Source organism: Dendronephthya gigantea, unplaced genomic scaffold (genome assembly GCF_004324835.1).
Source record: "Dendronephthya gigantea isolate DGI-Jeju-01 unplaced genomic scaffold, DenGig_1.0 000007F, whole genome shotgun sequence".
Lineage (NCBI taxonomy): Eukaryota > Metazoa > Cnidaria > Anthozoa > Malacalcyonacea > Nephtheidae > Dendronephthya > Dendronephthya gigantea.
The window spans coordinates 957,338-984,715 of record NW_021163017.1 but is presented as its reverse complement, the minus strand read 5'-3'; the positions used below and the strand labels follow the sequence as shown (position 1 = coordinate 984,715).

The 27,378-nt window shown below is 39.0% G+C and overlaps 2 protein-coding genes across 2 annotated transcripts in view; both read left to right on the top strand.

Annotated features, from left to right (window-relative positions):
- Positions 1-2,116: 2,116 nt before the first annotated feature.
- LOC114517334 (solute carrier family 23 member 1-like) lies at positions 2,117-11,176 on the top strand. Its single transcript, XM_028537025.1, has 14 exons — positions 2,117-2,600; positions 2,734-2,998; positions 5,375-5,470; positions 5,709-5,866; positions 6,281-6,387; positions 6,733-6,810; positions 7,492-7,565; positions 7,780-7,936; positions 8,064-8,088; positions 8,313-8,433; positions 8,606-8,747; positions 9,117-9,370; positions 9,960-10,233; positions 10,543-11,176. Exons 2-14 carry the CDS (start codon positions 2,900-2,902, stop codon positions 10,917-10,919), a joined length of 1,962 nt encoding a protein of 653 aa, XP_028392826.1. The 5' UTR covers positions 2,117-2,600; positions 2,734-2,899; the 3' UTR covers positions 10,920-11,176.
- Positions 11,177-12,874: 1,698 nt separating this feature from the next.
- The window catches only part of LOC114517333 (fibrillin-2-like), a 29,990-nt gene continuing 15,486 nt past the window's right edge, over positions 12,875-27,378 (top strand). The window contains 34 exon segments of the mRNA XM_028537024.1: positions 12,875-13,099; positions 16,168-16,731; positions 16,898-17,147; positions 17,578-17,795; positions 18,043-18,156; positions 18,371-18,484; positions 18,908-19,021; positions 19,135-19,248; positions 19,479-19,592; positions 19,684-19,833; positions 20,098-20,211; positions 20,356-20,469; positions 20,816-20,929; positions 21,196-21,345; positions 21,458-21,571; positions 21,676-21,789; positions 21,919-22,032; positions 22,252-22,404; positions 22,525-22,638; positions 22,716-22,829; positions 23,109-23,222; positions 23,453-23,608; positions 24,032-24,145; positions 24,245-24,358; positions 24,483-24,596; positions 24,924-25,100; positions 25,280-25,393; positions 25,766-25,879; positions 25,964-26,077; positions 26,160-26,312; positions 26,388-26,501; positions 26,657-26,770; positions 26,900-27,013; positions 27,091-27,336. Coding sequence (XP_028392825.1) covers positions 13,042-13,099; positions 16,168-16,731; positions 16,898-17,147; positions 17,578-17,795; positions 18,043-18,156; positions 18,371-18,484; positions 18,908-19,021; positions 19,135-19,248; positions 19,479-19,592; positions 19,684-19,833; positions 20,098-20,211; positions 20,356-20,469; positions 20,816-20,929; positions 21,196-21,345; positions 21,458-21,571; positions 21,676-21,789; positions 21,919-22,032; positions 22,252-22,404; positions 22,525-22,638; positions 22,716-22,829; positions 23,109-23,222; positions 23,453-23,608; positions 24,032-24,145; positions 24,245-24,358; positions 24,483-24,596; positions 24,924-25,100; positions 25,280-25,393; positions 25,766-25,879; positions 25,964-26,077; positions 26,160-26,312; positions 26,388-26,501; positions 26,657-26,770; positions 26,900-27,013; positions 27,091-27,336 — 4,897 coding nt within the window. The 5' untranslated portion in view covers positions 12,875-13,041.

Sequence of the window (27,378 nt, the reverse complement as noted above, 5' to 3'; positions counted from 1 at the left end):
TAATCTTTTGCTAAATGTGAAATAGGGACATATGAAAAAGGACATTGATGCATATACTTTAACTGTTTAAGTTTAACTGATACAAATAAATAGCCATAAAGGAATAAAGCTATCTTCTAAGATAAGTATAAGTTACAAATAACTGATGCTGACCTTTCAGTTAAACTGTTTTCTATCTTGATGGTTGCAACTTGATGTCTCTAGCAAGGATGCGTGGTTATAACTGGTTCGTTCTTCAATTATGAATTCTTGTTAAAGTAACCGGAATATTGCCTCCGTAATGTTTACTCATTGGTATCAAAAGTAATTGTACAAAATGGCATATTTACTGTACGACAATTTAAATTTATTATCACAGTTTTTCACAAATAAAACACGACATTTGTGAGCTGGTGTGATGTCTATTCAAATGCGGGGCAAAAACTTGAAAAAATTAGAAATATTTCTAGCTATCACAACAGGGAACTGCTTTTAAAAATAAAAGTTCGCTAGCTTATGATAAAGGGTAGTTTTTTTGGCCGCAACATTATGTATTATAAGCAAAACTGCTGCGGCATCAATAAATAAAACCAATTTACTGAATAATCTTCATATTTGTTATTAATAACGGTTGTGAGAGAAAAATTAAACAAACGATAAAGAATATATTGCAATGCACATATTTGCGCGATATATATGTCATTGATGGGAAATGAACATCAGTTCCAATTATCACTGTCTTATATAGAACTTTTTGTGCTATCATGCAAGCGCATAGCAACACTATGCCAAGGAACTGTGTTCGAGTCAAGAACGAGCAAGGTCACGTATTTTTCTTACGAAGAAACCAATTAGAGGAAAAAAATTCCGAAAACTATTATTGCTGATATACAAGATACTAATATTATCAATCGGCTCGATAGCTGCTATTAACGATACTTAATAATAATAAGCCTGACTAATTTTCAAGGTTTAAAACTAATATTACCTAATCTTGGATTTTGTATTTCACAAAGGGACATATAGGAAAATATATTCACTTCGTTGGCTGTTTAGTTTAAGAGCAAGAGACTGTACTTAGTTAAAACTTTAACACAAAAACATTCCTGAATGCAATCCAGTGGTATTTTTTGACAAGATTTCTTCAAAAATATCTGTTTTAAAGTAACCAGTCATACGGCCACAATGCTAACGCTAAAGTTTCAAACTTGTATAGCAGCAACACTAATTTCTACAAATGTTGTACTTAATTTTATGTAATATTTGTGTTATATGGCTTCTCAACCCGATTTGCCCTTGCGGCATGAAGGAAAATGCGGAGCACGGAGTGGAAAATACGGAGTACGGAGTCTGTGATAAAAGTAATTATAAACGCCAGACATTCGATTCTAATTGGACTTGGAAAGCGCAGTGTCTATGCTTAAAGTAAAATGCGGAGTCTAATTAAAATCGAATGTCTGGCGTTTACAATTACTTTTATCACAGACTCTGTGTTTTCCACCGAGTCCTGGGCACCGTGGAAAGTGCGGAGTCCAATGCAGACTCCGTACTCCACACTCCGTGTTTCCACCATGCCGCCGATTCTTGCTAGGCTACCACCTGCTGGGCAAACGTGTTCAATGTTTATGCTGCGATCAGGATTTCCGCCTCGTTTCATCATTTGACGCTTCTAAGTTAATAATTTTTTATCCAATCACCCTCTAATTTCACTTCTAGATTTAAATTTAAGACGAATTCGGCCTGATGGCTTTCGCCTTTGTTATTGCGCATCGATTTCCCAGTGGCCAAAGGGGCGAGGTTTCATAAATCTATTTCAGGATGACATTTATTAAATCATTGTTTCCGTGACGCATGTTGTGTGCATCATTACCAAGTGACGCATGTTGGGTGCATCATTACCAAGTTAATTAAGAGCTCATACAACTTGTTCCCATGTTCCCATGTTCCTACCCCTATCTGCTTACCTTGGTATCTTAGGGTCTGTTTACATGGAGCGAGTTATCCCGGCTAGGCGAGGTGAAAACTGCATATAACGAAAGACTAACAGGTTAAGCCTTTGATGTGATGCATGCGCTTTTCACCTTGCCTAGGTAGAATAACTCGCTCCATATAAACAGGCACGTAGTATTTGCCGCCCATCACGTAATCATCGACGACGACAAAGTGAAGTCCTGCATGATTCTGGATTTCAAAATCCACTGTATTTGTCATCATCGAAAACAATTTTTTTTCGTGGGGTGAAATTGAAAAAAGAAATCATCGTGTTGTCTGACGCCACAAAAATTCGTAGTTTTTTCTTGCATGTCTGTGTGAAATTCTTCTTGGCCACGCCCGGTTCCGCCGCCACTGTTTGTCATCATGTCATGTTGTAATAATCTCCAAATAATCCCCGCTGCACGGAGCTGATAGCTTATGCCAATAGATCTGATAAAAACGTCTCTTAAACTTGCGTCAGAATTTGAATCGGCTTAATTCTTCAATTGAATTGATTAACAAGCGGAAATATTATTTGCTTGTAAAAATATGCCACACTTGGTATCTCAAACCATAATGCTTTCATCACACATGAGTTTGCAAAAGAAATTATCCCTAGAGTCAAGAGTTCAGGTGGAAGATTTCAGGTAATATCCGCGAACAATAGCGGTTTTTGAAAATTCTATTTTTGTCTGGCGCATCAACCATACCAGGAGCGAATTCTTGGGAATTAAGTTAATTAGCGCAAAAATGTAATACTATATTTCATTGCCATTTCAGCTTCGAAACACGAATCGTTGAAGCCAGTCATCAAACAGCGCTGGGCTGAACAGTTTAGGCGTCTTGATACTTCACCCAAGGATTTTTCCATTCTCTTTCTTGTCAGTGTCTTTCTAGCGCGCATTCGGCTTCGAATTAGCATTGCGTGCGCGCACCTTGCGTCGTGATGTCTACCCTGGAAAGTGGCCGGTTCGACGCTGAGCAAAAAGAATGCCCGGATGAAATCGAGGATGATACGTCTCCAAACGGCAACGAAGAGACGAAGGTAGGCACACTTGTTTAAATTGTGTTGTGGGCTCGTGCTTTTGAGAAAAATCTTCTCAATCCGGGATCAGCAAAGCTAATATCAGGGATCGCTAAATGCCTTTCAAGGGTAGCGCTATAAGTCGAGGTAAACGAGTTACCCAGCTGCTAAAACCTAAATTTAATTAACACGAATGTTCAAAATGGTTTTCCCTGTAGAGATGTTTAGAAAATGCAACTGATATCGATACTTTCGAGACGTTTCCAATCGGACATTTGTAGAAAAACTGTGGAAATTAGAGCATTATTACCTCACGAGGTAATGATACCGCTACGAGATTGTTAAACTCATAAAATCTTAGAATCTTAAAGCACGTTTTAACAATTACCAAAATTGTTTAATTGTGCTGAGAATTGTTTATATATCTAAGTTATCTAGACAATCTTTGATATATCTAAATTGTAAGTTGACGTGTTACTGCCGTTACATCTCGTTTCATATCATTGACAGCCTTGAGGACCGCAAACCCTCGTATGACCTTTTATCTTCGTTTCGTGCACGCATGTCGAACTTTACCAGTCCGATATTTTACACCCATAATCGCAGGTCCATAACTGGATTTATAATTCTAAACAGAGAACCATACATACATATGAAGATATACAATTAGGACCGGTTTACACTGTCGAATTTTCTTTAATCACAGTTGGTATTTTCAAACGGCAAATTCTAGGCCTCTATGTATTTGGTAGGAATTATTATTCAAGGAACGAAAACACTGGTTACTTTTTCTTGATACTCGCGGCTGTAGAACATTCAGAACTTGGGATTAACTAGTGCAAGTTTTCAAATGTGAACACAGGAACTTTGACAGTGTCAACGGCTTAAGCCTGCTGTACACGAGAGCTATTTTAGCTCGACAAAGACCACGCGTGGCTGTTAGCTCAGCAAGTTACTCTCGTACGTGTGCCGATAGTTTTTCGTGAGGAATTCGCCTCGAAAGGCAAGTCTCTCACGTGTGCGGATAGTTCTCAGGTTGAGTTTACTGCCTTGTAAAGTTGTTAGCTGAACTGATAGTTCTCGCGTGTGGCGGCCGGGCTTCAGCTGCCATATCAACCTGCCGTAAGAAAGCCGTATCATTATTACTTTCATCTTAAAGTCATTAGACGATTAGTTCCAGCCGAGTGCCAAGGATATAGGTCACGTTATGATACTGTTGATATGGAAAACAGGTCAAGACCGTCATCATGCAAATGTTACGTGCACCCGGGTTTCGCTTCCTGCGCCAATGTTTGTTTCTACAGCCGATAGCTTGTTTATTTTATTCGGATAACGAGGTATATCAGATGCATGCAGATCTCAAATATATTCTCAAAGTATTCTTTCGCATTCTCTAAAAATCATTCTCGATCGTTTTCAACAAATAGCAACGTAGATCATATGTAGAACGGGAATATATTTGGTTCCGAGGTCCGTTTTAATTCACACTGACATTCACAGAAACGCACCCAAGCGCACGTAATGCTAATTTTCGGCATCACCACATCTGGAAGAACGCTCTCCGAATTTCGATTTTCATCAAACGAAAAAGATAATTGGTGATAAGGCTGGTCATTTAAATGTTCTATTTATGATCGCGACCTTTTTATCACTTGCTCAGTCGCATTCCAGGTCATCGCGGTTATGTTTACCACTTACCATGCAGTTCTCGTAAAGGGATTATTATCTTTTTCAGTGCGCGCGCAGTGACTTCAACTTCTCATCGCATCGACGCCATAGTATGATGTTTTTGTGTGGAAAAATTATTAAATCTGAGAATCCACGTCGTCTGTGTCTGCGTCCATGACGAATATGTCAGAAATTTTATTACGTCCATATGTGACTGGCGATTCATTGCGTATGGAGAAATGCGTATTACTGCGTATTACTCCCAGGGCCCTTTACCTTGATTCTAGGTTGGGGTAAAAATTTCTTTACTTTGTATAAAGTAAGATATTCTAATCGTCTTTTAGAATACCTAGTCTGTGGCTAGGAGCACATTTAGAGCTTGCGCTTGTTTCCCAACCACATATTGAATTACTACATTAAAAAGACATTAAAAAAAGTCATTTGACAGTAACGCTACTTGAAAGACAACTCGATTAAGCTGTTAGAAACTCTTGGAAAAAAGATGTCAAATCGTTTGTGCTTAAATCATATCCGATTTCATATGAATTCCAGAGTATGTTTTCGATTGTATGTATAAAAAAAACTGCAACTAACTTAATATTCATAATCATATGTTCGCTTCTATGCAGTTGATACACCCTGTACAGCATTCACTACTTCGTTATCAGTGATGCTAAATACCACCAAGTACCCTGCTGGACGTCATATATATCAATATTTTCTTTTCAGGCATTTTTGAACGATCAACCTTCGAACTTTGTTCGACTTACGTACTCTATCGACGACAACCCCCCCTGGTATATGTCTCTATTTCTCGGATTTCAGGTAAAAACAGCGAAATGAGATTTAATCAATTGTTTAACTCGGAAATTATAATGGTAAAACCCCCCCGGCCTACTGGAACATATTATTCAAAATCAGTTGAATACCATAATTATTATACCGGTATATCCGACCTGCACTATTCTTATTGTAATAATATAACCGTACAACACGGTGTTTACATGAATGATGAACCTATCTTTAACCAACCACCATAATTCTTTTTCACAATCATATATAGCACTATCTGACAATGTTTGGAGGTACCGTGGCGTTACCTTTGCTCATTGCCAAGTTTTTGTGTGTCGGAAACAACGGAATCGCGAAAAGTCAACTGATTTGTACGATATTTTTTGCATCTGGCATCGCAACACTGCTTCAAAGCACAGTCGGCGTCCGGTAAGTTTACACTGAGGCAATTTTTGCTGCGATTTTTAACTTGTTTGTGCGATTTTCTTCTTCTAATAGATGTGGTCGAGGAATTAGTTACAAATGCTCTGATTCGTAGGACCTCTTATTTGAACATTCGTAACTGAATTCGCTTGTTTACATCAGCGAAAATCGCACAAAAGATCACATATAAGTGTAACTAGGCCCTGTGAAGAATGAAGGATCTTTGGACGGGCCACAACTTGAAAAACATCTTACAATAAGAATACACTTTGCAAAGTTTTGACTACAAGCAAGTTCGTTTCAAGTAACAACTTTATTTTACATGGCTAAATATCCAATGACAATGTAACTGTTCATGCAAACAGCCTTCGAGAATCATCTCATTTTCTTCCTAATTTCGTGAAATCTTTCCTTGGATAGTTTGCCTATCATTCAGGGAGGAACGTTTAGTTTTTTGGCGCCAACCATCGCTATTTTAACACTGCCAAAATGGAGATGCCCCGAAACGTTAAAAGAACCAAAATCAGGTGAGCATCTGCATGAGTTATTTATATATACCTGTGATTACACAAATATAGAAGCCATGCAGACTCTTCAAAGCAAGATGTCACGAATTTTTGAAGTACACTGCACTAAGTTTAAGGTGAAAACGAATTCCTATGGAGACAGGAACGACAGCTAGGTCGTGAGCTTTCTTGGTTTCTTCCTTAACAATTGAAAATCTGTTTCAACGATTTTTCAATAAAGCTCATGATGCAGGATTTCTGCGGTAGCTAAGAAGAGAAGCTCATGTGAATTATTGACACAATTGACATGTTTGCTCTGACTTTAGGAAACTTTTGACTACCGTATATAATCATCAATTTCTATAGTTCAAAAAGATAATTCATCGTGCTGGAAAAATGTCTGTACGAACAATAAAGCCCTCGATTTGCCTTCGTTTTTAAAAGGTAGGTCATTTAGTCTCGTGAAATTGATAGAAATCGAGTATCTTCACGTAACGAAAACTTAGATGTTAAACTGCTTTTATTGGGAAGATTTAGAACGAGGACGTGAACGTCAAAGAGAACATGAAAATGGCGAATAGATGATGGCGTGATGCGTCCATATATGGATATGCATGCCACGCCATTTATTCGCCATTTTCACGTCGTCTCTGACGTTCACGTCCTCGCGTTCTAAATCTCCCTAATAGGGACCTTAAGCATGTAGGAGGGCAACACGACGACGACGCGGCTGAAATTCTCCTTTAAATAAATGCTATGGCAAAGTTGTTGTTTTATATTATTAATTGTACCAATTCAGTGAGATATAAGGCGTTAAAAACATTGTGTTTATGTTTAAGGACAATTCTATAGAGCCTAATTCGAGGGAGGGCTCGCTGGGCCTGAAATGCAACCGTTCTAGGCAAGACGTAAAAAACGACGTTTTCTCGTTGTAAACAGAACGAAGACGACGTCTAAAACCCATCATGGGTCTTTAAATATTCATTTCTTTTCAATGAACCATTGTATTGATAGCCGTCGTCGTCGCGTTCGTGTTCTACATGCTTAAGGTCCCTAATAATTGACCAGCGACGTCGACCTAACCGCGTCGTAGATCATAAACTCATTATTATTCTCACATACCAGACGGCAATGATTCATCACCAGTTCTAAAAAAGAAGAAAGTGGATCCAGATGCTTGGAAAGAGAGGATGCGAGAGGTACTCAAACGATCAAACGTGATTGACCTATCGATATATCGATGCAATGATTGATTGATCGGATGTATTAATGTGCTGCTTGATTGATTGATTGACATTACATAACATTTTTGCGTGGTTATTTAGGTTCAGGGGGCGATCAATTGATCGGATGTATTGACGGATGAGTTGCTTATTTGATTGCATTACATAACATTTTTGCGTGGTTATTTAGGTCCAAGGGGCGATCATTGTGGCTTCATTATTTCAGGTGATTATTGGCGCGACGGGCACTATGGGATTTCTGATGAAATATATTGGACCCCTCACAGTAACTCCATCCATTTCTCTAATTGGTCTTTCTTTATTTGATGTCGGTGCAGATCATGCTTGTAAGTTTATGAAATCCTCTTTCTGAAAACCTAGCTGTTATATTTAACAATAAATATATTGTGCATGTGTCAAGTGGAAGCTTTCCATTACGCCGTAATGGACGTTATACTTTTGTTTTTCTGTTAGCAAAACATTGGGGAATTGCGATTTTGTAAGTGATAAATTTTATTAAGTAGTCATAGAATGTGTGGACAAATATTTTATAGTCAATCTATCAATCAATAGATATTTCTTATAATGACGTCGAACGCGGAAAGTCTGATGTTACACGAAATATGATTGGCTCCTCAAAACTATCGAGCCAGTCAAACTTCGTGTACCATCAGACTTTCCGCATTTGAGGTCAATATGAATAAGTTTTCTTTCTCGTTGTAGAACAATAGCGCTTGTTATTCTTTTCTCCCAATACTTGAAGAATTTGAAAGTACCATTGCCTGCTTACAGCAAAGCGAATGGCGTTTACAGCATACGTGTTGCCCTCTTCGAACTTTTCCCGGTAAGAAGATTGGTCTGGCTTTTTACTTCAAGCAATAGACGTGTGTTTAACGTTTGACGTCATTTCGAGAAAGATCTATTGCAGCACAATGATTGAATTACTTCCAAGGCCGGCAGCAATCTGTTTATCGAGTTATGGTAGGGTGACTAAGGCATAGTTTTCATTTTCGTAGGTTCTATTTGCTGTTGTTTTGGCCTGGTTTTTCTGCATCATTCTGACCGCTGCAGGCTCCTTTGAGAAAGGTCACGCTGCAAGGACGGACAAAACAGTGTCATTGCTGCACGATGCTCCGTGGTTTAGGATCCCTTATCCAGGTTTGTAGTCAACTACAAGCCGTACTATGCGATCAGACTTTATTGTATTCTCGTTTTCTTCCAATGGTAGGAAGTGAATTTTACTTTTAAGATTTCTATTTATGAACTGGAACAAAAAAAACAATCACAATCTACGGGTTAACAAGTGTAAGTCAGTTCTTTATTTCAAAATTGGTAGTTTTTCAGCAAATTGAAATCAAATTACTTGAGATACTAAGTCGACTTAGGGCAAGTGAAATACGTACATTATCGAGTATATTTTCAAATCAATCCGTAAAATACACTTTGCTCTATCGTATTCATGTGTAAATATATTAATTCAGGGACATTGTGAATACAGAAACTAAAGCAAACAGTCCATTTTACTAGGTCAGTGGGGAACACCAACGGTATCCGTCGCCTCTGTTATTGGCATGATCGCGGGCGTCATGGCCGGTATGATAGAATCTGTTGGCGATTACTACGCATGCGCGCGCTTGGCGGGCGCGCCTGCGGTGCCACAACATGCGATCAATCGAGGAATCTTGATAGAAGGCCTGTGCTGTGTGCTGGCCGGTGCTTTTGGTAGCGGAACGGGAACTACGTCGTACAGCGAGAATATTGGCGCTATTGGAATTACAAAGGTGCGTCTTTATACGTAATAATCCCAAGTTCAGTACATTCCGAATACCGTAAATAAACGATTAAGCACCACGGCACAGAATACTTATCGTAAGCGACTCAGCAAGTACCGTAAGTGAAAGCAATCACCCCCCTGCAAATATAAAAAATGGCGCTGTTGGCAGGGGGGTGGTTTCTCCCCATGATTCATCACTCAGCAAGTACCGTTAATGGCAACAATCACTCCCCTGCTCATACTGAAAATGGGGCTGTTTGTTATTGCCTCCATTTGCGGTACTTGCTGAGTGACGAATCCACTTAGGCAAAAAACAATGGATTTGTCCTTCTGATAAGTATTCCGTGACCACGACCCTTTACAGTTTGAAATGCTGTGTTGTGAGTATTGAATTACTGAATGTCTGCCAAAGGGTCCATATATAAAACGGTCGAGTTAAACCACTTAGAAGAATCATGTAAATATCGTTCGTATAAGGAAACGTGCAAAGGTATTTTCTTAATATTTCCTTTCTTGAATGCTCCTAGAAATCCTAGAATATGTTTAGCTTTTGGTTCCTTAAAAACGACGTCAGTTTTTGATATTAAAATTTCCAGGTAGGCAGCCGTCGAGTGATACAATTCGGTGGTATTTTCATGGTAGTTCTTGCCGTGCTGGGGAAATTTGGTGCGCTGTTTGCGACAATTCCTGAGCCAATTATCGGAGGTGTTTTCATCATTATGTTCGGAATGGTGACGGCTGTAGGTTTGTCCAATCTTCAGTTCGTCGACCTGAACTCTGCGAGGAATTTGTTTATACTTGGTTTTAGTATTTTTATTGGATTGGTCGTCCCCAAATGGGTGAAACCACGCGGGGATGCCATTGATACAGGTATGGGTGCTCTTATTTCTTGTGAAGGTCTTACACGTTTTTCACGAGGAACCGCCAACCGTTGTTCCAGTTTAAGCTAGTTAATCTGGGCAATATTCACTACGGTTTCCTTCCTTGGACAGATGTGATTGTGTGAATAAGTTACTGATGTTCGAATAGGAGCACTTATACGTATATAGCATTTATAACTATTTACTCATTTGCATCGGTCAGAAGAAGAAAATTGTTCCTAAAATCGCAACCAAGATCGCCAGTGTACTTGTCTTTTATGATTCAGAGTGTGACAGTTTAACTCTATCCTTATTCTAGGGTCTGAAGTTTTGGATTCGGTCCTGTATGTACTGCTGACAACGGGTATGTGGGTTGGAGGAATGGTCGGGCTTTTCCTGGATGTGACCCTTTCCGGAACCGACGAAGAACGAGGCATTCTGAAATGGCGTAAAACACACGAATGCCAAAGCGGCGAAGTCCATATTGAAAGGGCCTCAATTCATACCTATGATATCCCTTTTCTCACTTCCCGCTTACAAAAGTTCCCTATAGTTCGTCATGTCCCTTTTCTTCCCTACTACGGGGAGAAAGAGGACATCGAGGACCTCAGGAATGGAAAGGATGCGATGATGGATAATGAGAGTGAAAAGAAATCTAAGTTGGTGGGTGAGGATGGGATAGAAACAGTTATGTGAGTTACTACATTTTAACCAACCCGCATGAACACGAGCGCCCTGGTTTATTATTTACCTTGGGATATGTTGCTATTCGCACCATATTAACTTTTTATATGAAAATTAAGTGATAAGTATATCTATTTTAAGCGTGAATTTTGGTCCATAGAGCATATTAGACAGTGGACACTCGTTTGGCATTACTGGTGTATAATCCACCATGATCGATGACCAATTGAAAAATTGGGGACAATATTGTTGCAATTTGGGAGTTAATTATATGTGGTAAGAATTGAACCACACTTGTATTGCTGAATGTGCGAGCCTACTCCTCTCGAAAGTACGGCATTTAGTTCTGTTGGACCGGCTTGTTTTGAACGACACCAAATCAACAATATGGCATGCGATACATTTAGTTGTATTGCTTATCTACCGCTAGAAACTAGAACTGCTCCCTTCGCTACTGCTGTTTGCATATTTCCAATCATAACAACGGAAGAAATTTTTACTTCATTATTCAAAAAAGTAGAAAGTTCTAAACAAACAGGGCTTATTCGCCGGAAAATCGTAATACCCATGCATGCAACCTACACATTTACGTAGATTCTGTCACAGCGTAGGATGTCAGACTTTGTAAATGTTTGTTTGAAGAATTCATCTCAATCCCTTTAGATAAAGTCGTTTTCCGATTAATCACCGAGTCTAATGATTCATTTATGTGCAATTGATGCACTTTGAACCCATTTGAAACAAATATATCTGCTTGAATAACGTTAAGCTAAGCAGCGTGACTAATGTCGGACATTACGGTGAGAGTTTTTGTAACTTTATTGTGAAAAAGGTATTGTGAATTTCGAGTGCAGTGAATCTGAGACATGCGCACATAATGAACCCGGCCAAATGTTGCAATGAGGACAGAAAACATTTTGGCTGAAGATCCTTCGTTGTTAAGCAGAGATGTAATTTCCAACTGCTGGCCGTTTAATAGTAAAAAGTCTCAATCAGAGTCGTGTATTTCTGAGTTAACTAGGATTTAACTATGAAACTATATAGTTAAAGAGTTTCACGCAACTGGCCACTGATGTTTAATGATAATCATGATTACGATAAAACTATTTTAGTTTATATTTGGGCCTCACAAAAAAGCGTTTTTAACAAACATGCGGCACAAAGTCCCTGTCTTTTTATTCCGACTTTATATAATAGTTTTGATCATTAAATTTCCTAAACTGACCAAGTAATTGCTAGATTTTGTACTGGATACGACTGTTCTCTCTAGATGAACAGGAATGCTCATCCCAACTGCATGTGCATTGCATGCACATTGCACGATAAAACACGCCAAATGCACGTGCAATATATTGCCACCGTAAAAGGAGGGGACATTATTTTAGTTTGGGACGGAATATTACCCACAATGCAGAGTTCGTGCGTTTCATCCTCTCAAATTTTGAAGACTAACTTGACAGCGCATCATAGCAATGTCTCTATAAAACACTTTAAAATTTAGCAAAACTGTACCCTTCATCGCCAGAGAGTCTGAAAAGATTGTGTTACAACAACTGTCTACCATAAGTCCATAATCGCTTCTGTAACTACCTCAATGTGATTGATCTGTGGATTGATTAACTAGGGATTACAACCGTTTTACTTGATTGGGTTTATGCAAATTACTAAATCAACTTTATGTAGTTTTTGGTTAATCCCTGATAGCAAACTCGTGTGTAAGAAAATACCACTGTATATTTTTGATAACCATTGCAAGTTTTCAGTACAAGGTATACTTTCAAAGTCAAGTGAAACTCTGTTCAAAATGTGCTGAATGTTGCTTGAACTCGTTGCTTCAACTTGGATGTTGTAGGTGTAACTTTACCGAGCGTGGGCACAAAGCATTTTTGCGTTTTTCTATCGCTAAGATTACCATCACAATGGCAGGCTGTTTGCTTTTGTGCGCACCAAAAATCAAGGCTATGAATTCTGGATTAGAGTCCATTAATGCTCCCAGTCTGTGTTTGAACAACACTAGTCGCTCTGCTACCTTGCGTCGGAGTAAGAGTGCGTAGGTTAGAAACATTTGGAAACATTTAATATCATTTTTGTAAGACTCCCGTGGAGGAAAGCAGAACGGCCAACTCTGGACAACATGCGAGCGATATTTCTCGCGTTTTTGGGGACCTTGTCATGGGCAATGGTCATAACTGGTAAGCCGTATGGTAATATTGTAACGTTTCTTAAAACAAGGGTTTCTACGGTTTCATAATTAATGTGATTAAAGGTTTTTGGGAGAGATAATTGCATGCCTGTATTTATAAAGAAGCTGTCAGGATTCACCTGAAAATGTAGTTTATGGATTCCGGTATCCTGAGAAAAAGACTGAGATAAATCCTATGACTAGTTAGTAATTAGGATACTCACGTCTGCATGTGTTCTAAAAGTTCACTCACACTCAAACTCATTAAGTGGGAGATCTCAATCTCCTTATAACTTTTTCATGGTGGTATTTTCAGTCAAACGATAGCTTGATTTTCAGTGTTTTACCCTAAATCTTTCCACTGACTAAGAAAGAACTTTCTCATTGATCAGAAATAACAAAATTTCTATGTCGCACTCAGAGAGTGTGAGTGAGCTTTTTGAATACAGGCGTCAAACTCTTTCTGGGGTTTATCTGAACATCTTTCCTTGACGCTCGCCTAGTTTACAGCGTTGGGATGCTGTACTCCCATCCCGTCCACATGTGCAATATAAGGTGTGATCCCAGATTATGGGTGGAGTGCATGTCCCAACCTGGTTAAATGAGTGCAATCACTCAGCAGGTATTAGTTCAGGATAATCAGCGGGGGTCTTCGCTTAAACATAATTCTGGATCATCAATCAATGACATGCATGACTTGAAGTAGTTTTACTTGAAAAATGTTTGGCTTTATTTTCCAATGTACGAATTTCTATTTTGTACTTTTTGTAAAGATTTCCTTGCAAATTTTGCTCCTTTGGTTGTAGAAATAACCAGAGTTGTTTATTCTAGAATTGAATGTCGAAATTTTTTTGATATGAAGAAATATTTTACCTAATACCTTGACATCAAAACTATTCGAAGCGGCATCGGAATGGCGTTTTCGTCAGAGCCATTTTCACGAGCTTTTCGTACATTCTGATATGCAAGAAGGAAATTACGTGAATACATATCACTTATTAATCGCATATATACGAAGCAAAACTTTACATTCATGCGTCTGTCCATAATTACAGAACTAATTTTGCAACCTTGTTATTTCCCGGCATTATAACAAAGGGCGCCAAAATCGAGTTAATAACAAAACGTTATAAATCATCAATATGACAATTTTGACATATGAATGCAGCTAAATGATGTCTATGTTGCAAAATTGTTGTTTGGACAAAATTGTTGCGGTTATTTTTTTGACGTTATCTGGTATATAAAAGTGTTCTAGAAACGAAATTTTGGACGGTTGTCTTGGTAAACTGTCATATTCGTTTAATCAAATTGTATCTTTTGGAATTTCAATGACAAAAACGCCGATTAATTATGCAAGATTCAATGCATTAGTAAAGTACACATTCCTCTTCATTCTTCAACTCAGCGATTAAAGTGTGATCCTTTGAACCAAAGATCTTTGCTCTTATTTACTGCATGGATATAGCAGTATAAGAATAGCGGTAATAAGTTAACGTATTTGCTACAATTCTGTAGAAAAGATGGGAATTTATTACTAATATTGAAGACAGACGGGTTCCACTATTTCATTGGCAAATCGCTCGCAATAAGTGATGATACTAACCACGATAAAAAATGTTAATCCATTTTTTTAAACATCATAAAGTCGTAAAAAAACAACAAAAACCTAACTGTCATTAACTTTTGATGAAGAGACATTGAAAGAAGGGCATTGAATTAATGGTTTCTCCAAGTTAGGGTATAAATAGCCCACTTTCTATACTTAATGACCCCGGCTTTGCAACATTCCCTTCGCCTCGAACCTAATTGATATTATAATCAGTTGAAAGTTTAACTATTTTATTTGTTTCAATATTTGTTAAGGACTTAATACTGAACGCAATATTGGCGCTTCATTATTATAATGGTGAATCTTAATGAGCAATCTCCATTCCACGGCATCGTGTCGGCCTTTGTTGAGAAAGGCCATTTGAGAGATAATTTTGGTATAATTTGTCCATGTCTAACGAGCATCAGCCGAATGACACGACTATTGAGAGTATATTTCGTACATTCATTTCCATAAGGATTTAAAATGATGTTCTAATGACGAGAATACTTTTGCTTCCCGTAGTAACAACTTGATACAAACACAGAAACACTGATTTAATTAGGTGACAAAGTGCGTGGTTATTGGGTTGAAATGTGTGACTTTTGTGTGTCCGAAATCCTTTCCCTCCCTCCCCCCAAGAAAAATGCTTCTGAAATGCTCGGCATTGACATGACACACCATAGAAAACGTATTGCTCGAAGTCCATGAGTCTCTTAGTACATCCAGACTTATTATACAATGTCACAGTCTTGGCTCGTTTCGTATACCCCACCGTTCAAAAATTGCTGGAAAATTTTGAGAAAACTGAAATTTTTCCTGTGTGCCTTATCATGGTGTTGCCAATACTTAGTTTTGCATGTGTATATGCTTTAACATTATTTACCCACTGCCCTGGGGAGCTTTCTTCCCAAAATAATCAACGCCTGGCAATTTCACACCATAATGACCTTATGAATGGTTTGAACGCTCCCTAGAAAATGTACAATTCGGCGTTTTGACCAAATTAGCACCCTCACCAGAAGACCTAAATCTCTATGTCAGGAGAGTTTCCTAACAAATGTACTTAGGTCGAAACGTCAAGACATTTGTTTGTGTTGCCAACGGCTTGATTCGGTGACAATCTATGGACTAGTCTTGGTATCAAAGTGTGTAATGTCTCGAAAATTGACTTTGACAAAATGTAGTCCTTTTTTAAAGTCTAATATGGTAGAAACGATTCACTCACGAACGACAACATTCAAACTGTTCCACTAAACTATCACAATACTTGAAGAATTATTGTTTCCAGTCTTGCTGGCTTCGACTCAATCTGGAATCTGAATTATTATCTAGCTCGCATCTAGTTACAGGCAGAATTAATCGTTTCTCAGATGAACTATCAGTAGAAATCAAAGGATGGTGAATTCAATTTATAGAGATTCCTTTAAACACCTACCAACATAACTTCCGTTTCAGTATCCACACACTTCAATTGCTTTATTTAGGTGATTCATCGTGCCTTCAACACCTGGACTTAGTTTTTCTCCTGGATGGTTCCAGAAGTATTGAGCTAAATGGCAAAGGAAATTTTCGACGTGAACTAAATTTCACGAAACAAATCATCGATGCTTTTCGTATAAGCGAAGGAAGAGTTCGCGCTAGCGTGATTGTTTATAGTACCGAGCCTACACTAGTCTTTGGGCTTGATAAATTCAAGTCAAAAGATGATATTTTCAAAGCAATTGATGCGATTAAGTTTCCCGCAGCTGGGTCGGATTTGGGCAAAGCTTTGAAGCTCGTCCAAAGCGCTTCGTTTAATTTCTCTGCGCCCAGCACATCGAGAATCGTGGTGATACTAACAGACGGCAAAGCAAAGGACGAGGTGGAACAACCTTCAGAAGTATTGAAAAAGAAAGGTGTCGACTTATTGATGGTTGGAGTTGGTAACAACTTGGACGCTGATCAATTGAAAACAGTTGCAAGCGAACCTAAAGATGAAAGTATTTTTGAATTCGATCAGTTGTCCAAATTAGTGGATAGAATAGGCAAAGATGTTTGCGAAGGAATAGGTAAAGCTCTTTAACTTATGGTTTTTCTTCATGTTATGCATTTTATTCTTTATTTTTGACCACATTTTTGCATCGCGGTGGGTATGCGAAGCGTAATTCGCGCCGGAAGGACAATTTTATCAAAATGATCCACCTTTCATGTAAACTTTCATTATTTAATATGTAGTTGATGCTTGTGGTCCTGAACCTTGCGAAAATGGAGGTACCTGCGTTGTTCAAGGAAATTCATATACTTGCAATTGTTTACAACCTTATCATGGCAAAAATTGCAAAGCGGCCCGAGGATGTTACACCAAATACTTCAAGAGAGGATGTTATCCTGATATTGACACATTTAACACCATCTTGTTTGATAATACATCCGTCATCAAGTGGGGTAATGGATGGAATCATTTTATCAATGATTTAGTATGCAGGTTCGTTCATTTCAATGACTTGAGCCATAACTCTAAGCAGTTTCTATTTGAAGCTCCTAAAACCTATTTTGAAAACAGGAGATCAGACATCCTTTTTATAGAAAGATCTGTAAATGATCATTAAATGATTTGAGGGGAATTTTTGCAACTGGAATGAGAATGGGGGAGACCCTCGTGATCTGCCTCTTTGCCTTAGATTGAACATTCGTATAAAATGGATTTTGTAGATCCATATGAAACGTCAACCTAATTCCGTTTTGGGCATGATAAGAAATACCTTGGTAGTACAGGGTTACAAAGACCGTCGCTGGACTAATATGTATTTCTGTCTAATGCAATATATGTTAGTATTTTTGGTCGCCACTATAGCAATTAGCATAAAACTATTGGTTTATATGGACTTACACAAATATGTTCGTGTTTTTACCAGGTGCGCTGAAGAGACAGCCGCAGGTGGTTACAAATACTTTGGCATACTAAACTATGCAGAATGCTGGGTGGAAGGACGTCCAAATTTCCACAACAAAATGGCACCAAAAGGAAAGTGTCAGGGCCCAAGACCAGACTCTCACCTTGCTTGTGACCAGAATTCACTTGGGCCTTGTGTCGGCATGCCCGACTATCAGTATATATACAGTGTTGAACAAGGTTGGTGGAGGGAGAAAATTTAATCTCATGCCAATGGTCTTCTAGTCAATCTAATTTAATTTCTCTTAACCAGAGTATATATCTCTGCATACCTCCCTAGAAATTTGAGCTGTAAAAATTGCAATTGATTGAGCTACATGTATATAAGCTAAAATTGTTGGCTTTGTGCCAAGGCCTTGCGTATAGCTCTCGTTACAAAGCGTTTCCTAACAAGGATAATTATCTTTCATCTGCTATGGCATTTCAGATAAGAACGAGTGTTTTTCACGGCCGTGTATGAATGGTGCTACTTGTGTCGATAAAGTGAATTCCTATAAATGTATTTGTCCACGTGGCTACACAGGCACTAACTGCGAAAATAGTAAGTGTGAGCAGTACTATGTGTTAATTATCGTTGGGGCTCAAACCATCAAAGAAGGCACAAACGCTACACGAAAATGGGGTGTCGTCATGCGACTCATGCCATTTCAGTTTCGGTATATTCGACCATGGTCGAGTATACCATTTTTCGGTATATTCGACCATAATTCCGTGCAGACAGTACAGTATCACCCAATCAATCATTTCTATTTAAGATATAGATGAATGTTCCACTAAACCTTGTAAAAATGGTGCGACCTGTATCGATGGAGTGGATTCTTACACATGCAAATGTGTTGCCGGTTTTGACGGCGACAACTGTGAAAATAGTACGTAAACTTAAGGTTTTGACCTTTCGAAAAAGAATAGGGTGTGGCGGGGGTGTGACAGGGTTAGATAAAAGGTAGAAGAAGTAATAATACCATGACACAAACTTGAGGTGGAAGGGTTGTGAATGAAATTACATTGCTGTTGGGGTCTGGGAGGTGGGGGTTGGGTGAAGAGGAGAGGAGGCAGCACTTCTAACATGAATTAGGAGGTAGTAAGCTCGTTGGTGAAGTAGACTTGGAGAGTGAAGGGTGAAATGGTAAGAGTGACACCTGTAACATTTGGTAGGAGAATAGGGAAGTAGGGTGATGAGAGGCTAAAGTTCATAACTCCAGGTACGACACCGTATTCACGATTGATGACAGTAAAACGACAACAGTTAAGCGCATACAACAAAAAGTGAAACAATGCTCGATATCTTTCAGACATAGATGATTGCGCTGGAACTCCATGTCTGAATGGCGGAACGTGTACGGACGGAGTTAACTCACATACGTGTAAATGTCCTGAAGGATTTGATGGAAAGAACTGCGAGAACAGTGAGTGGAAGCACATGCATTATACAATTACCATAACTTGCTCACAAGGAAATGAGTTAGCGAAAATGATGTATATGATGTTCATTATTTATTTGACGATGTAATTTGTTCAGATATTGACGACTGCTCTTCCTCATCGTGTTTGAATGGTGCGACGTGTGTGGATGGTGTAAACTCTTTTAAATGCCAGTGTGCCAAGGGATATGATGGAGATAAATGTGAAAACGGTTGGTGAAGCACTTTCTTTAAGTCCAGCAGTGTACTTGTCTTAACAATGTAATCATTGTACTTCAATGCATCCAGCTCACAGACTGTTCTCAATTTATTCAATGAATGATAAGTTTGAAGGGTGATGCAATAATCACACCCCTCTCGATCCCCAAGGTTCATTCTTGATTCATTCATTACCTCGCATGACCACCTCAACCGACTAACGTTAATGCGTATCATTTCATAGACATTGATGAATGTTTGTCGAAGCCATGCCTTAATGGGGGAACCTGCCACGATGCAGTCGCATCCTACAGCTGTAAATGTCGTCGAGGTTACGCTGGACGTAACTGTGAGACGAGTACGTTGAACTCTCTCTTTCGCAGACAATTCTCTTGCAGTCTTAAATTCATCGGGAAAAACATTAAACCTCTTAATATATCCTTTCCTAGAAATTCACGAATGCGACTCACATCCTTGCCTCAATAATGGTACATGCGCAGACATTCATACCGGACTCGAAGATTTGATTGGCTCAGGCCTGGATCAAGATTATGCGTGCGTCTGCGAAGCTGGATACACCGGCAAAAATTGTGAAACTGGTAATTTTTTTCTATAGATCATACCATTTCAGCCATTCTCTCATGTGACTACCGTGTCATAAGAACGGCTAGAATTTCATTTCCGATTACATTTCCCTGTGGAAAAGTGTTTCTTTAACCATCCAAAGAACTGTTAGAGACAACTTGACATGCTATGCTATTCGACATAAATGATACATACTATAAGATCTATCCTTACATGAGTATCGAGGTGTCATATATTCGCGTGTTTAAAATCTACAGCAAGTTATCTTACTTTACTAGATATCAACGAATGCGCTGTTCAGCCATGTCTGAATGGGGCTACCTGTATTGATGGCGTCAATCATTACACCTGCAAATGCAAACCAGGATTTACTGGGGAAAACTGCGAAACAAGTAAGATTGATTTCGTGACGTGTACATGCACAGTTTCTTATCTCTTTTTATGCCAAACCAGTGTGGTGCTCAGCGATTTACTTTGGTATTACATTTACTTTATACATTAACTTCAAGCTACGGTATTACCCCTTACTTCCGCAGATATCGACGACTGCACTCCTTCGAAATGTTTGAACGATGCCACTTGTGTTGATGGAGTCGCTTCGTATAAATGTTTATGTCCAGACGGATACACTGGCAAAAACTGTGAAACAGGTAGATGAGTCATTCTTCATGAATAAAAATTTTTCATATTCGAACCAACTTGACGATAAAGGTGTTTGTATGGTATACACAACAGTGCAAAAGTTAGCTGCATAAGACTATGTAATAAGCCACCAAAAGTCCTGTGAATCCATAGACATCCTATTTCTCCGGCAGTGCAGATTAGCCTAAGGATTTTTCCCTGGAGGGCATCTTTTGTGGGCAAATCGACTAAGGTATTCAATTCTTGGTTTTGAAAGAAGAGCCTAGCATACGAATTCCCCTCTGCAAATGCGTGCATGATTTCGGCATTAACAAGTCTTGTATATTCTAATTCTGCCTTTTTACCGTTCAACAGATGTCGATGATTGTGATCCATCCCCATGTCAAAATGGCGGCAAATGTATTGATGGGATCGACAGCTATTTCTGTCAATGTCCAAGACGTTATGTCGGTGTGAACTGTGAAGAAAGTAAGAACCATTCCTCAGACTTTGATTGTATTTGCTGAAAGAAGAATACACTAGCAGTCCTTTACATAATATTATACCCTAGAACTTTGGTAAATTGCCGGTAGATGGATCGCCCAAATTTTGTATCTAGTATCTGTGATTCCTCTTATCGTTTCGTGGGTGGACGAGGGAAAGTTGATCCACCTCTTTCCCCCTCCTCTTTAATTGTGGGCAAGAGTTACATACCATAGGTTTTCAAGACCATATATCTATCGTTTTGTCTGCAGAGATCAACGAGTGTGAGTCAGCACCGTGCAAAAATGGCGGTACTTGCAAGGAAGAAGGTAATCTTTCGCGGGCTTCGTTTGAGGAAGACAATGAGAGTTCTTACAAGTGCTTTTGTAAACCTGGATTCACTGGAAAGAACTGCGAGATTGGTAAGAGACTGCGTTGAAATGGTATAGTCAAAATCACCAAGCCGTATGCCGACAGGACTGTGGCAATTAAACAAATATCATCCTGCTTGAATTCTTCCTGTCATTCTTTCAGATATAGACGAGTGTTCGCCGATGCCGTGTTTGAATGGGGCCACGTGCGCAGAAGGTGTGAACCATTACAACTGCACGTGCGTTGCAGGCTACACAGGAAAGAACTGTGAGACTGGTAGGTTATCGTTGAGTGTTTCTTTCTCGCTAATTGCTATGCCAACCCCACGGTAATGGGGTGATTTGCCTTTGTTAAGAGAAGCCGTCTTCATTTTTCTGTAGATATCAACGAATGTCAATCCGGGCCATGCAAAAACAGCATTTCATGTATCGACGGTGTCAATTCGTACAAATGCGTTTGCAAACCTGGATACACTGGGAAAAATTGTGGAGTTGGTAAGTATAATTAATTTTGGCCACTCTACCGTAAGCGTATATAGCAATCGGAGATTAATCGGGTTTTTAGCACAAATCTGCTGCGGAATCCAACCCCTGATTGCAACCCTTCTATTTCCTTCGTCCTAGATATCAACGAATGTGAACCATTGCCATGTAAGAATGGAGGTGTCTGCGTCGATGCCGTGAACGCTTATTCTTGCAAGTGTCCTAGGGGATTTATAGGGACTGATTGTGAAACAAGTAAGTGGCAATATGGGGGTATTAGAAGTTCTAGACGGGATATATATATAGCGACTGATTTGTACGACAAGTAGGTTGCATATGACGGCGAGAACACCAGTGGGTTGTACGTTTTCCAGATGGTCTGTAGGGATTATTTGGAATTCCAAGTGAATTCCTGGATTGTATTAGAAGGCGAACAGGATTGGTATGATTGGTCATTTTTTTATAACTTTGCAGGGGTGAACGAATGCGATACGATGCCATGTTTAAACGGTGGAAAATGTATTAATTTGAACATAGAAGATGCTGGCAGCGGTTTCGGAAGTGGTGGAGAGGCCTTACATAGGTGTGTTTGTGCTGCAGGATATACCGGGAAACTTTGCAAAAAAGGTAACCAACTTGATTATAATCTGAATCTGCACAAACGATGTAGCATATGCACCAACGATTTCAATAGGAGCGAACTGATGCTGATAGATCGATGTAAAACTTGGAGTCTCTTGATTTTAGATATCGATGAATGTGAATCATCGCCATGTCTCAATGGAGGAAAATGTATTGATCAAGTGAACTCTTACTCTTGTGTTTGTAAACCTGGGTTTAATGGCGAGGATTGTGAGAACAGTAAGTGGCCTGAACTGTCGCGTTTTTTGTGATCGTATTTTAAGAATCAACCATGTTAAACGATCAATTATTTTCAGATATAAATGAATGTTCTCCTTCGCCTTGTTTAAACTCTGGCACATGCAAAGACGGCGTGAACTCCTACACGTGTAATTGTGAAGCTGGTTACGAGGGTGACAACTGTGAGACAGGTACGAGACATCAAAATTTCTCGGATATCAACTGGGTTAGGTTTTTTGTAGTTGCAATATGAGTTTTGTTGGGAGGAAGAGTAGGAGAGAAGAGAGGAAGAGGGAAGAGGGGGGAAGAAGGAGAGGGAAGAGGGGGGAGGCTTAGGGTTATATTATCAGCTGTTCATACACCGAGACTACTGCCTTCCTAACCTCCACCGGCTGAATTCGTGCTCGGAAAAGTCCCAGATTAAATGACTCCAGGTTTCCTCTCGGGATAACACTTTCGGTTTTCTTCAGACATAAATGAATGTGCTTCGTCTCCGTGCAAAAATGGAGGAAAATGCGAAGATCATGTCAACGATTACTTTTGCAAATGTCCCAAAGGTTATGTTGGAAAGAACTGTGAAACAAGTAAGACAATACACACTCAATTCATTTTCAAGTAATTTTCGACTTTATTATCGTTATCTGTGGTCAAATATAGGAATGTATTGCATTTATAAGATGTTTTGTTTATTTGCCATTTGACTTATTTTTGGTGGTTCGTTGTTCTGATGAGAGTGCAGTATTTACCAGCATGTTTTTTTACTTCCTGAAGGAATAAATCCCCTGAGTTTGCTTTTTGTACCAAAATTTTACAGAGATCAAAGAGTGTGACTCGCAACCATGTCAAAATGGCGCGAAATGCATCGAGGGCGATGAAGTTCCTCGTAAAAGATTTTTGCGTACCTCTGATGAAGAATCGTCGTACATTTGCGAGTGTGTCCCAGGATACACTGGTAGAAACTGTGAAAAAGGTAGATGAAAACCATGGGGATGCATATAGTGTGTTTACTGGGGATTTTCAATAATTTTCCGGTCAATAGCGCGATATCATTGACCAAGGATTTAGGCACCATTTTCTCTCAGTCGCAACTACTCTTAAAATTACAGGTCTGGGCTATAAATGCACAGAAGGCTATCAAGCCATAATTCTGACTTAATTTCATAGTTATTTTCTCATTGAGATTTGATATAACCAAAATTACCTCCTTAATTTTCACCTATAATAAGCCTAAGGCGTTGGCGTACAACCCAAGCTTGAGGGGATCACCCACCGCATACCGTCTCGTACAACTGTGAGGGTAGGAAGGTGATCATCTTACCTTAAATCCAACTTTTGTTGATACGATTCCCTCTCAGGTTTTCTTTCCTGATTTTTGTTGTTTATGTCGTCACAGAAATAGACGAGTGCTCACCGTCCCCTTGCGAGAACAATGCGACGTGTGTCGATGGAATAAATAAATATACTTGTCAATGCAAAGCAGGCTTTGCTGGAAAGAATTGTGAAGAAGGTTAGTAAAACGTTTTTGCTTCATATTTAATACACCTCCATATATGAAGTATACAGGCAGGGCATGGACTTTCAAACTTTTTCTTCGCTTCTCCGGCAGACATAAACGAATGCGATCCAAATCCATGTTTACATGGCGGTGTTTGCTTGGACAAGATCAATGATTTCAAATGTGTCTGCAAGTTGGGGTACAAGGGAAAAAATTGCGAGACAAGTAAGTACCTGGGGAGAGCATGTATAATTCCATTAAAGTGTCCAATTGTTTGAGAAATCTATATAGTTGTGTCGAAGTGATAGTTTCAAGCTCTTCTAATATTTCAACTTGTTTTCTTTTAAAGATATCGACGATTGTGCGTCTCACCCATGCCTTAACAAGGGTCAATGTATTGACGGGGTGCACAGCTACACTTGCAAATGTCCAAAAGGATTCATCGGTGACAACTGTGAAACACGTGAGTGAATTGCTTCCAACGTCATTCCTAAATTAAACCACTACCATTTAACATAAGATGAACTGTTGTCGTCTTGGTATGAGCTAAGAGTTGACTTGAACGAATTTGAGCTAACGGTTGACTTGAATGAGAGCCCCTCCTGGGAGTTTGCATCCATCTGACGAGGGGGAGGTTTTCTATTGCCTAAGTCACGTTCATTATCACGTTAAAATCATGTTCATTATAGCTATAGCCTGCAGCGATTTAGGCAGACTATTCAACTGACCTTATGCATGTCTCATAATTAGGACTACTTTTTTACATGCAAAATCTGACTGGCCTCTTTAGAAGTCAAGCAGTGCGACACTCTTCCTTGTCTAAATGATGGTACGTGTGTGGATTTGGAAGTTGGTGAAGATATTGCGTCTGGTTCTGGAAGTGGAAGTGGACTTGGTTTGGGCGAATCTATCGACGCCTATAAATGCGTTTGTCGTCCTGGATTCATTGGCCGCCTGTGTGAAACTAGTAAGTGGGATGATTAATCACATATAGATTGGTCTAGCATTCTTATACATCATACTCTTAAAACAATCATTATAAAATGAGTTTTCATTCTAATGAACATTTAAACTTTCAAATAGTAATAGTTTGTTTGCTTGTATGGCTGTCTTGAAAATACACGCTGCCTTTTTCCTCGTCTTTAGATGTTAATGAATGCGATCCTTCACCATGTCTGAATGGTGGTCACTGTGTTGATGGTGTAAATGACTACACATGTAAATGTTCTGCTGGTTATACTGGAAAAGACTGCCAGACAGGTGCGTCTATGATAAATTAAGGGAAGATAAGATTAGTCGAGGTGAGAATGGTAAGTATGGTATAGTATACCACGTGTATACTATACGGTTACGTAGGGGTATGTTGGAGCAGAATTAGAGTGAGGTAAGGTGGAGTGAGATGAGGTGTACCGTGAGGTGGGGCAAGGTAAAAGGTAAAGGTGAGGTTAGGGTGATATTAGACTAGGATCGGATCTAGATTGGATGGAGCTTAGTACAGAATTAGGATCAAGTTCAGCATCAAATTATGTTTATGTTGGTTTACATCTAGATACGATCAAATGAAGTGGGATATAAAACTGTTATTGTTCTTGAAACACAACATACCAATATTCACAATTCTTTGTTATCCAGATATCAACGAATGTTCACCTAATCCATGTTTGAACAGTGCTAGCTGTATCGATGGTGTAAATTCTTACACATGCAAATGTTTAGCTGGTTATGATGGTAAACACTGTGAAACTGGTAAGTATCTATGGTATTCCGCTTACACACACTTTAAATATTTTTCATTACTTTCATCCTTTTAAAATTTAATCTCTTCATCAGATGTTGATGATTGTCATCCCAACCCATGTAAAAATAACGGAAGATGTGTTGATGGTGTAAACACCTATACCTGTGAATGCCCAAGAGGATTTGCTGGACCTAACTGCGAAAAAAGTGAGGAATATTGACGCAGAATATTAGCAATATTTACAGCGAAATTACACAGCTTCAACACTTTTTTGTATTTTTTTTGCAGAAATCTTAGAATGTGATAGTTCTCCATGTAAAAATGGAGGAAAATGTGTCGAAGGATCGTTTGGAAGTGGGGTCGGAAGTGGGTTAGATACGACAGAAAGTGTTTACACTTGTATGTGTCAGCCCGGATTTGCTGGAAAGAATTGTGAAACCAGTATGTAGTTTTTTTATAATTCGATGTTAAAAGTAATTTTGATCATTTTCAGATGATAACATTTTTTTTCGTCAGATATCGACGAATGCGCTTCTAAACCGTGTGAGAACGGAGGTACTTGTAAAGATGGCATCAACAGCTATAAATGTACATGTCTACCTGGATTTAATGGGAAAAACTGTGAAAACAGTGAGTAGAAAGCGAAGTATTCTTCTGCAATGTTGATCAGCTTATCTTGTTATTCACTTGTATAAGATTTCGTCCGTATTGTGCCAGTATATTTCAATCATGTTTTCACTATTGCAACTTTGGTATGAATTATAATCGCATTTTTCTTAACTCAGACATCAACGAGTGTGCTCCCTCGCCATGTGTGAATGGTGGAACATGTACCGATAAAGTAAATGCTTACAAATGTATCTGTAAACCTGGTTTCACTGGAGAAAACTGCGAAACAGGTAGGTTGTGCAATGATGCTCAAACTTAGCTTCACCGTATCTAAAATAATTGAGAAAGGTTGACGATTTTTCTATTCGCACTTGCTATGCAATTCGGTGAACGTGTCATTCTATCATACCATTTCTTAGATATCGATGAATGCAAAAGTAAACCTTGTTTAAATGGCGGTTTATGTGTGGATGGCATTAATTCCTACACGTGTAAATGCAGAGAAAATTACATCGGAGAAAATTGTGAAACAAGTGAGTTCATGGCCTCCCAGACTGGCCAGCAATGCCACCAAACTGTGTATGTTAAAATGTTCGTCCTTTCATTCCAGGAATCAACGAATGTGACAAAATGCCGTGTCTTAATGGTGGAAAATGTGTGGATCTTGGAGATGTTAAAATTGGCGAGCATTACTATAAATGTGTCTGTAAGCCAGGATTTGCTGGGAAGAATTGTGAAACCAACATCAACGAATGTGATCCTTCACCATGTCTGAATGGTGGTCACTGTGTTGATGGTGTGAATGACTACACATGTAAATGTCTTGCTGGTTATACTGGCAAGGACTGTGAGACAGGTATGGATAGGAAATGGTCATAAAACACAGCGTAATGAGGGA

Excerpts from the sequence above, each read along its gene's own strand:
- LOC114517334 (XM_028537025.1), top strand. The coding sequence starts at position 2,900 with ATGTCTACCCTGGAAAGTGGCCGGTTCGACGCTGAGCAAAAAGAATGC. Across the intron at positions 5,867-6,280 it reads CAAAGCACAGTCGGCGTCCG|TTTGCCTATCATTCAGGGAG; the intron begins GTAAGTTTACAC and ends TTCCTTGGATAG. Across the intron at positions 8,434-8,605 it reads CCCTCTTCGAACTTTTCCCG|GTTCTATTTGCTGTTGTTTT; the intron begins GTAAGAAGATTG and ends TCATTTTCGTAG.